This window comes from Colletotrichum lupini, chromosome 6 (genome assembly GCF_023278565.1).
Source record: "Colletotrichum lupini chromosome 6, complete sequence".
NCBI lineage: Eukaryota > Fungi > Ascomycota > Sordariomycetes > Glomerellales > Glomerellaceae > Colletotrichum > Colletotrichum lupini.
The window spans coordinates 5,380,474-5,392,208 of record NC_064679.1 but is presented as its reverse complement, the minus strand read 5'-3'; the positions used below and the strand labels follow the sequence as shown (position 1 = coordinate 5,392,208).

General features: G+C 37.8%; 2 protein-coding genes across 2 annotated transcripts; one reads left to right on the top strand and one right to left on the bottom strand.

The window, feature by feature from the left end:
* Nucleotides 1-6,864: 6,864 nt before the first annotated feature.
* On the top strand, nucleotides 6,865-7,886 carry CLUP02_13041 (multidrug resistance protein; the record flags this gene model as incomplete). Its single annotated transcript, XM_049291999.1, has 2 exons — nucleotides 6,865-6,907; nucleotides 6,994-7,886. 2 exons carry the CDS (start codon nucleotides 6,865-6,867, stop codon nucleotides 7,884-7,886), a joined length of 936 nt encoding a protein of 311 aa, XP_049149145.1.
* A 246-nt stretch (nucleotides 7,887-8,132) lies between these two features.
* Nucleotides 8,133-9,236, bottom strand: CLUP02_13040 (uncharacterized protein; the record flags this gene model as incomplete). Its single annotated transcript, XM_049291998.1, has 1 exon — nucleotides 8,133-9,236. The coding sequence occupies one exon, from the start codon at nucleotides 9,234-9,236 to the stop codon at nucleotides 8,133-8,135; it is 1,104 nt and encodes a 367-aa protein (XP_049149144.1).
* Nucleotides 9,237-11,735: the final 2,499 nt, after the last annotated feature.

Genomic DNA, 11,735 nt, shown 5'->3' with positions numbered 1-11,735 from the left:
AAACTAAATAATAAGTAATAGGCTAATAAAACTATAAAAATAAGAACGATAATTAGAAAAAGAAATCCTTATTATAATATATAAAGAGCGCTTATATAAAAAACGAGTAGATTTAGAATGTTTATAAAGCTTTTTAAATAGCCCGGCCCCTGCGCTAAGGGCTATAATCTTAGTTATAATAGCCTCGGACGTTAGTTTTAATATAAATAAAAACGTAAACCCCCGGACTAGGAATAGTTTAATAAATAAAGCCGTACTTAAAGCGCTGCTTAAGTAATAATAAAGCGACGAGTTCGTACTACCTAAGCCCTTATTTACTAACTCCCTCCCGACTTAAGTAAGTACTATAAGTAGAACGTTTACGTTTAGACCGCTATCCCTCCCTAACTTATTATATATTAATAAATTAATACGGGATCTATAGAGCTTCTTTTTTAATTATTACTATTACTTCGACTTATAAGCTTAATAAATAAGAATAGATTATAATAAAGTAGTATATATAGTTAGCTACTTAAGTAGTAGTATAAAAACCTCTTAAATATACTATATTTTTAACTACTAAAGGACCCCCGGTTTTATAATAAACTAGGTTATATAGGAGGAACTAGAGACCTTCTTATAAAATAACCTATTCGATCCTACTAGCTAAGGAATAGTAACGAGTATATAACTAAATAGTACTTTATAAAACTAAAAAGAAAAAGTTAACGAGTTCGTTAGCCGTATTAATAAGCTCGAAATAGAATTAGAATATATCTTAATAAAGAAATAGAGAATCTCTATGCTAATAAATAAGCTATGGCCCGAACTACGCTTTATAATAGTATCGTAAATAGAACTTTTATAAACTTATTTATAACTAGTATTATTAATAAGACGTATTAAATAATCCTTACTATTAGTAAGGAGCTTATAAACGTCCCTTAGGTAATATTTTAACTTAAACTCGAACGAGTTAATAAGAAGATACTAGGGCGCTAATAAGTTAAATATATAAAGAACACGCCGTAACTCGCTTAGTAAGGATACTACGTATTATAATTATAAAGAGACTAGTTATATTATAAAGGATTACTTACGATTATAGGAGTAATATTAGTAATACTATAATTATAGTAAAACCGGGCACCTTATTAATAGCTACCCGAGCGTTATATATTATAAATATAACTAAAAAGGGCATAAGGCCGCTAGTTATTAATTAGACCTCGCCCTAACTAAGTAGTACGGACTAGTAACGAGTTCGAATACTATCTTAATAAAAAGAGTAACTAGTAATTAATAAGAGCGGCGCTTAGACGTCCCGACTTATATATATTTAAACTACGTATAGGAGAAGCTAAGCGCCCTTATTAATTTAGGAGTAAAAGGGAACGTAGTTAATATTAAGCTACTTAATAGCTTTAACGCTAATCTACGAATTTACTTATTATTATAGTTAGTAAACGTCGAGGGTAAATAAATAGAGACGTTAAGAAGCTACTACTTACGGCTTCGAATTACTAATAGCGACTATATAATAAAAATATAGCTATATTACTTTATAATAGCTAATATTATAATACTTATGCTTATCCTCGGTTTTCCCTAGCTAGAGGATATTAACCCGCTAATTAGTTAGAAATAAAAAAAGTAGCGGTATTTAATTTACGAACGATATATCCGCTTAGATACCCTAAAAAAGGGGCTACTAAACGACTTAGTTTTAGTAATACTCGTATATATTATAATTAACTTAGTTATAAATAGTAACATAGTACTAGCGAGCGTAGCTAAGGACTAAAAGCTACGTTATTAGGACTTTAATAATTTATTTTTAAAAAAGAAGACTATCTCGCTACTAAATAAAGTACTATACGACTACCGTATTAAACTAAATAACGTAGTACTTATTCTCTAGGGACCTATTTACTTACTATTAAACTATAAGCTCGAGATTTTATGCGACTATTTAATAAAAATAGAGGCTAGGGGCTAAATACGCCTTTTTATAAGCCCGGTAAGAGTACTTATCCTCTTTATATTTAAGAAAAGAGGAGAGCTACGACTTTACGTTAACTATAGAGCGATTAATAAGATTATATAAAAAAATAGAACGCTACTATTACTAATTAGAAAGATACTAAATAGATTATTTAATACCTCTATTTTTATAAAGCTAAACCTTAAGAACGCGTACTACTGTATATATATAGCTAAGAGCGATAAGTAAAAGACGGCTTTTTATACTAAATACGGGTAGTTCGAGTACTTAGTCGTACCTTTTGGGCTAACTAACGCGCCCGCGACTTTCTAAGCATATATTAATAACGTTCTAAGCAGCCTAGTTAATACCGTCTATATTATATACCTAGACAATACCTTAATATATAATAACGACTACGTAGCGTATAAAGAGTACGTACGTAGCGTACTATAAAGACTATAATAATAGAACTTATATTTAAATAGTAATAAATACGAGTTCTATATATTATATATAGGATTCCTAGGGTATATCGTATTTAATAAAGGTATAGAAATAGAACCCGCGCGTACCGAAGCTATAGCGAATTAGCTACTTCTAAAGAGCGTTAAAAATATATAAACGTTCTTTAGATTTATAGGGTTTTACTATAGATTTATTAATAACTATACTAAAATAACGGCACTTTTAATAAACTTACTAAAGAAAGTAAAACCGGGATAATTAGAGCTATTAATATTAGCCGTAGAGTTGTTTAAAAAGCTATTAGTAATATTTACTAACGCGCTAATATTACGATATTTTAACCCTACCCTACTTATATAGTTATAAATAAATACTTTAGCTCGAGCTATTAGCTTAGTAATTACGTAATTATTTAAGGGTAATTAGTACCTAATTACTTATAGGTTAAGGAAATTAATAAATACGAAGAGCTATTATAGTATAAGAGACGCGGAGCTATTAGCTATTATAAACGTACTAAGGAACTAGTAATACTACCTCGCTTATAGCTAAGATTAAGTCGTAATATTTATAAATTATTTTAATTTATAGTTCTTAAATATAAAAAAAAGACTAAATAGGAGATAGTTACGCTAGCTAAACGAACTCGTAGCGTTTAATATCGAGATTAAGTTTAAGCTAAGTATAAAAAACTTAGCGGATAAATTATTACGAAGATTTAACTATAATAAAAGTAATAACAATAGCGGAGTAAAAGAGCTATTATTAAAAATAAGAAAAGACCTTTATAATATTAGAAATATATAAGAGCCCCTTAGAGTTATAATAATAAAATATACGAGGACGAGCTATAGGAGCGGCTCTTAAATAAAAAGGATAATAAGTATTTTAGAAATAGAACTAGTAATAATACGGAGAAGTAAGTAAAAGAGGTTAGGAGCTCTAGTTTGAGAGAATTCCGAGGAGTACTTCGAGAGGTATAACGGGGCTATAAGCCTAGGATATTAAAGTTATAATATAATACTTAAAGAACTATTTAAACTTATTATTAGAATTATAAATCGTAAGTTACTTATTTTATGGGACTCTAATATAATAAGAGTATTTAAAATAATATTTAGTAAAGAGGGGTTATTAATAATAAGTTAACTATAAGCTACTTAATAAGAGGACGTTTTTATAAAAAATAGGTAATAAATTAAGAAGAACTAACGGCCTTATTTAGCTAAGAAGAAGTAACGATAGAGCTAAGTATATAACTCTAGAGGGCTATTATATTACGGCGGCCGTACTTATATACCGCTATATAAGGGGCTAAGGAGGGAGGTTATTAAAATATATTACGATATATTTATAGTAGGATATTATAATATAAAACGGACGATAGTACTACTAAAACGCTATTATTACTAAAATAGAGTGAGTAGGGATATAAAAAGTTATATTAATACTTATATAATATACTAATAAACAAAGCCTCGTTATTATAAGCCGTATAGCTTACTACGCCCCCTACTTACCCTAGTTAGGCTATAATAAGAGATATTACTAGACTTTATTATAGGCTTACTTATATTAACTACGCTAATCGGGAGGCGTCCCTATAACGTAGTACTCGTCGTAATAAACCGATTTATAAAGTATAGCGTCTATATTACTACGAGGACGACCCTTATAGCCTAGGGATTTATAGACCTCTTATTTATAAAGATCTTTATTAAGTTTAAAATACCTAAAGGGATCGTTTCTAATAGGGGGTCGTTATTTATAAATAAGTTTTAAACTTATTTCTATTACTTTTTAGTAATAAAAAGGTATCTTAGTACCGCGTTTTACTTATAAACGGACGGTTAGATAGAATAGTAGAACTAATACTTAGAGTAATACCTTTATTACTTTTATACCTAAGACTAATCGGATTAGGTATAGCGTCTTTACTTAGCCGATTTTATATATAATAACGCCTAGTACTTAGTAATCTATAAAACGCCTACTAAGGCCCTATTTAGGTTCTTATTTACGTACCCTATATTAATCTTAATAAGGACTTAAGATAGTATATAAAATATTTTAGCTAAGGAGCGTACGGCTTAATTATAAACTAATTAAAAAGCTCTATAACCCTTTATATAAAAAGTACGCGAGATATATAAGTAATAAGCTAATAAAGCTAGGATAGATATATTATATAAAGTAAGTAACTAAGTACTATTATTAAAAAAGAATATTAAGAAGTAGCGTCCTAGCTAGAAGTTAGTTAATAAGTATCTAGGCCTATTCGAAGTTAAATTAATAGTTAGAACGGCGGGGGTCGCTTACTAACTAGACGTATTAATATAGTATAAAATATATAATATATTCTATATATCCTTACTTAAGCTATATTAATATTACAAAGAAGCCCCTTAGAAGCCCTTATTTATTAAGGATATAAACGGGGAGCTATTTTATAAAATAAAAAATATTATATAATATAAAGGGCTAAAAAGGAGGCGATAATACCTAATCTAATAAAAGGGATATAGTAGTAACAAAGATACGTAAGAACTAGCTAGGTATATCGAAGACGTAGCGTTAATTAGTATATATAAAGAACGAGTTTTAATTAAGTAGCGCGCCCTAGCTCTTAAAGAGCCTAATAATATAGCGAACTAGTTATTAATAACGAAAAAAGGGGGCTATATAACTATAACTAAGTAATATAAACGCGCTAATTACTAACCGTTTCCCTAATCCTTATAACGTATAAAAGGACTGCCCTTATCTATAGAGGGACCGCCCTTATATATAAAAGGGCCGCCCTAGCTATTATCCTAGGGGTTATTATAAAAGAAATAAGCTCCTTATTATTAGCAAATCTATAAATAATTAGCTACGAACATAGAGCGTAGGTAGGGCGACTATATACCGGCTAGAATATTATTAAAGTAGCGTACTTTGTTATAAATAGTACGAAGTAGTATAATTATAGTATTATTATAGGACGAAGACGTAGCGTAAGAAGAGCTTATAGCTACTTTATTATCGTTATTATTAATAACGGGGGTCGAGCGGGCCTCTTTATTAGTACGCTTAAGTACCCTTTATATATTACTAGCGGCGATTCGGTAGGTCTACTAGAGCTATAGAATAATATTAGCGACCTAAGTAATAATAATAATAAAATAATAATAAAGTAATAAACCTCCGAATTATAAACGTTACTATTAAAAGCGAGTATAATATTTTAAAGGGTTCGTACTATAGATTCCGTAGACTTAGGGACTTAAGACGCTATTAATATAATATTTAAAAAAAGTAACGGAGTAATAATAGCACTAAGCGCTTACCGTATTTTTATAAAAATAGTTCTGCGCGGTATATTTAATATAATATACGCTAAATCCTAGAGAAGTATTAAATAAAAGAGCAAACTAGGGGCTATAAATTACTAACCTAGCTAATTATAATACTCGATTTTTAAATTAAGCGCCTTATATATAATATAGGCGGGGTAGGGGAGCGGGCGTACCTAGCTAACCCCGATCTTCTTAGTGTTTACCTTTTTCTTTTTTTTAATAAGAGTTTATAATAGTTAGTATAAGTAGCGTATAAGTAGTAATATACGTACGAAGTTAGGGCGAGTAAAGGGGATATTAGGCTTCTTAAGTAGACTACTATTACGGCTATTACTAAACGTACCCGTAGTACTAACGACCGTTCTATTACTAATAATAATAATACTATAATTAAGGACTATAATTATACTAAAACGAGTTAATAATAACTACGAAACAACTCTAAAAAAGACTTACTTAGGTATAAAGAGTATATAAGAATAGGGATCTAGGAAATATTTATTAATTATAATATTTATATAATAAGGGAGTAATATAAATACTAATAAAAATAAGAGATTATATATAAAAAAGATAACTATAAAAAAAAAAAAAAAAGAATTCGGAATTATAATAACTTAGAAAGGGGTTAATATTAATAAATAAAAGTGGGGCAACGACCGCTTAGGTACTAGTAGTTATAAAGACGGCTTATAAGTAGGAGCGACCTAGGTATAGAATTATAGGGTTATTATCCGGAGTAAGAGGTCTATACTCGGGCTAACGAGCGCCGCTTATACCCGCCCTTATATTATATATCTAAGGACCTCCTAAGTAAGGGATTAACGTAGCGTATATAAACTATAAGCGGGCTTTAAGATAAAGCCTAGGGGAGGGAGTACCTTATTAAGCCTTGCTAATTAGGCCTCGTTAGTTAAGGGATAGCTTAAGGGGGTATAAAAAGGGGGACTAAGTAATAAAGGAGTAGCTTAGGTATATATAGAGCGCTAGTAGTATACCTCGAGGGAAGGGCAGATTTCAGTAATTTCTCTTTTAGACCCTAATAGTAGTTGGCCTCTGTGAGCTTCTTCCCTGTGTCACACACCTATTGACATGGGGTCGCAATCGGGCGGCGTTCTGTTCGGCTTTTCGTCGAGTAAGTTGCTTCATCAAGCCACACATCCCAAGTCGGATTCTTCAGGCAGTAAAAGACTAGAATACTAACGGGTACCTTTGTAACAGACGTTTCGAGAGCACATTCGGCGGCAAATCACATCATTGACTTGCGCATATCGCGGCCTCCCATCAATACCTCCTCCGGCGTCAAGGAATTGCCGGAGAGCGAGAACAACCGGGTAGCCATCGAATTCCGCGACGTGACCTTTGCATACCCCAGCCGGCCAAATCGCTCTGTACTACACGGTCTCAATCTCAAGATCCTAAGGGGCCAGTCCGTTGGCATCGTAGGCGCCTCGGGCTGCGGTAAAAGTACCATTGTTGCCCTTCTAGAGCGATTTTACGACATCAACTCTGGACAGCTCCTCGTTGAGGGCACAACTATCCGAGATTTGGACGTACAATTTCACCGCTCCCGCATCGGCCTTGTGTCGCAGGATACCGCGCTCTTCCAGGGCAGCATCCGGGATAACATTCTCCTTGGTCTTCCAGACGATGAAGCGGCGGCGCCCGACGCAGATGATCGCGTGGAGCGCGCGTGCCGCTCGGCCAACATGCATGATTTTATTAGCAGCTTGCCCGACGGATACGCGACCGACGTCGGAAACCGCGGTGTCGCTCTCTCCGGGGGTCAGCGCCAACGTCTCGAAATCGCTCGAGCGCTAATCCGCGAGCCGGAGGTGTTACTCTTTGATGAAGCCACTAGCGCCCTAGACACCGCCAACGAGGTGCTGGTACAAGCTGCCATCGAGGCGGTCGCGCGAGAGAAGCCTGGCCGGACCACCATTGCCGTGGCTCATCGCCTGTTGACTATACAGCGCTGCGACCGAATTTTTGTGCTGCACAGAGGCCAAGTTGCTGAGGACGGCACTCATGAGGAACTTTTCCAGAGGCGGGGAATGTACTATGAGATGGTCTTGGCTCAATCGCTGGACAGAGAGGTTGTCGAGATTGTCTAACAGAGGTAGCCCCAATATGATACATGAATAGACTGGCGTGTGTCATCGACTGAGTTGTAAATGATGTTGGCCTTATTGAAGACACAAGGGTAGGCTTGAAGAAGATATAATGCGGACTGGCATCTCCTATGTAGTGGATTTTGGCTGACTTCATAGGCGCAAAAGATCGACCTTGACGGGATCGGGCTTCAAGCTCCCATAATACATAGCTACCCTACTTAAATAGGAGCCTTGACAACTCAAGCACTACGAAAATTGCCACCAATCGACGTTGAACAGATACTCAGTGCCGTTACCAATGTAATCAAAGAAAAGATCATGTTTGCCAATCGCATTTCTCACAGGGCATGTGATATTTGACCATGTCTGCCAACCCCCAGTATTCCCAATGGTACACGTCCCAATCAATTGTCCGCTGCGACTGTCAAGACGCAACTCAATGCGGCCGCCATTGGTTGCAGATGAGACAGCGGCACGAAATTGGCTCGCGCCTCTAGTGCCAAAGTTAACACCCTTGACCTTGATATAATCACCACTGTTGATGAATGCAACGGCAATGCCACCAGAGGCAGTGATTTGAGCCTCAACGCCTTCCGAAAAGGCGATCGTCTCGGCTTCCTGACGGACAAAAGGGTCCAAGGAGCCAATCTGTGCTGCACCTTCGGATGCCATCGGAATTTGCGGAATGGTTCCATTCGCTCCATAACTGAAACTCTCGACGCAGACAGATCGCTTGTAGGATTGACCACCGGGAAGGGCGTCGTTGTGGTAGAAAAAGTACTGCTTGCCCTTGAATTCTACAATTTCCACGTGATTGGTGTCGCTCGTTCCTCCAGTAGCCATAGCAATACCGCCGTAGGTCCAAGGTCCAGTCGGGCTTGGACTAGTCGAGTACTGGATGTTCTCAGGGCAACATTTGGCTGCGTAGACCATGTAATAGAGGCCATTTTGCTTGTAGAACCAAGGCCCCTCCTGGTACATAGTTTGTCCGTTACCGCGATCGCCGAAGCCATCTGTTGTGAGGGGTACCTTGACGATGTCACCGCTGTAGGAAATCATGTCCTCATTCAGTTTGACGTAGTATAAGTCTGGATTGCCCCAATAAAGATACGCCTGGCCATCATCGTCGATGTAGACAGTAGGGTCGAATTGGCCATTAGCGAGAAGCGGACCGCCGATAGCGTCTTCATACGGCCCTTCGATCTTGTCGCTGACACCCACTCCGATGGCGAAGGTCGCCCAGGTAGGGCCACGGTTGATGGGGACGTAGTAGTAGAATTTGCCGTTGCGTTCAACTACCTGCCCTGCCCACGCGTCTACGGTAGCCCAGGAGAAGGTCTCAAGGCTCATTGGTGAGCCATGATGTTGCCAATTGACCATATCTGCTGACGAGAATAGCAGCCAATCTTTCATGTTGTACCAAGTGGTTGCGGAATCCTGATCATGGCTGGTGAAGAGGTAGACGCGGTCATTGTAGACAACCGGCGCCGGATCTGCTGTAAAATCGGTCTGGATGATCGGATTGTCTGCTCTGACGATCCCTGAGCCAAAAGGAGAGAGACTTAGAGCCAGTAAAAAAGAAAGATTGACCCAGTACTTAGAAGAAAACATCATGCTGGACGTGTCGATGCTGGACGTGTCGATGTTTGCAATTAATCATGAAGATTCTCGTATCTAATCGCGTTGATTACTTAATGGGATTCGTTTCCTACAGAAGTGGACGGCGGAATATAAATACCAGGATCACTCTATATGCACCTTTTTAAAATGAAGCTTTACTTCAGAAACATCATTCGTGCGGTTCAGTCATTCAACCTGAAATAGCAGAGAATGATAGTATTGGCGCGCGTGAGCAATATGATCAAGGATAATAGAATTGTGTTTTAACTTCAATCAAACGACGGCAATGGTTCACACTAAAGCGGGTAAAAGGGAGATCTCCGTGAATTTTAGGATAGCCTACATGTAAAATGCATCTCAGTCCTCCCGCACGACAATACATAGATGTAAAAATTGCGGGAGTACCTCGTATCCACGCAGATCAATCTATTTAGCCTAAAAGCCGATACGTAATGACACAAAACCTCTAAGTGACTAGGTAGCTCAACTTCCTAATACCCCACGTTTTTTCAAACAGCCTTACTCACTGTAGACGTGCCAAGTAAGGTAGTGATTAGGTCGTTTCCGTACCTGCAAAGTGAGAGTTTATAAGTCCGAATAGAATGCTAGCGCCTGTTCTGTACGGGGTAGTTTTACCACGACAGTAACCTGAAGGGGCAGGCAGCTTGACGACCACGTCCAGGATAGGTTTTCTTGTGGAGACGTGGCGAACTCTAATGTTCTTTAACTTCATTGGGGAAATTTACACCGGATGCACGGAAAGAGACACCCTCTCTGGGTAATGCAAAGCAAAACTTCATTAGCATCACTCAGTGTTGAGTTGATAAGCCGCTCTAGCAAAAGCCAAACCACCTACTTTTAGCCACACCGAAATTCCATCCTTGCCTCTTCATTATTATCCTACTGTTGTCAGGCAGCGGGCTTAGCATTCGAGGCGCGATCGACTTGGGGTGGCCTGGAGTAATGGTCGGAGTTTCTAGAGTCCTAAAGTGCGCAGATTCGAGCGGATTCGGCGTAGAGTTTATAGATAGTAACCGGCCGTATTGGCAATATGCTCATTTGTGCAGTTATTTTGCATTTCAACTTACTAAAAATGATGTCTGGATAATTTTATGCCATGAATAAGTAAGATGAGGCGTTATAATGGTACATTTACCTGCTGGATTTGCTGACCTCTATTGTACTTGAGGATGGAAGAATGAAAGGCCATTCTCGGCAGTATAAATGTGACTTCAAGTTGAGGCCATTATGTCCAGCGAGCATTGCGAATGTCACGATGCTCGAATACGGCGAACAGGTAATAGAATTCGTCATTGGCACAGTACTTCGTCAACAAAGTCAAAGCCTTACTAGACTTGTGTAGATGTTTGATCAAATCCTGTGAGGAATTCGCGTATATTTATAGGCGAATGTGTATGTCTGGGTGACTCACTGGTTGGGAATCGGGAACAACGCAAGGCTGGGACCGAACAGCTGGAGGAAGCATCGAGCACGGCAAGGATCGACCACCCTCCAGATTCATACCTACATCCTAGGCACGACACAGCTAAAAGAAACAACGACCAGTAGTAAATGCAGGTAAACGAACATTGAATAAATCTCACATGAGAAACGAAAACGCTGTGCTGAGGGGGCCGCAATATCTAGATTATGCGAGTGCATCATTGCTGTCACCTGCTATGCACGACATAGGATGAGAGGCCTGATAGCCTTCTTGAGGTACTGCTGTTCAAAGGAGTCTACACTCCTGTCGTCACTTGGCAAATGATCACCGAGCTCTGTTACTATAATAGATTGATGCAGTTCGCCTCATCTCTGGCCCATCGCTTTGTCGCTCGATCACCCATTACATCTCGCCTCTACCTCCTAGAGCATTGGTAAGATTTGTTCTTAAACTCCTTGTTATTAGAAAATGACCCCCAATGACCGATCTCGTCAAGAACGATGTCGAGGTCTATGGAGGTCACGCCGTCTCATTAAGCTATGTTCTATAACAGGATGGTAGAAGTATTGTAGATCGCGCTCTTCCAGAGGTCCTTACGATAGCGATGGTTAATTGACCGGCCAAGTGCCCGGAAAGCCTGTAACAAATGATTCTGAGACGGATATAATGCATTTGGGGAAGTCTTCCTCGCCTTTCTGGTAAAGAAAGACAACGCTCTATGTATGGAAGACCTTGCGGGGCCCCTCTATGGCTTGCGAATCCTGAAACGTAATCGCAACAGTTAA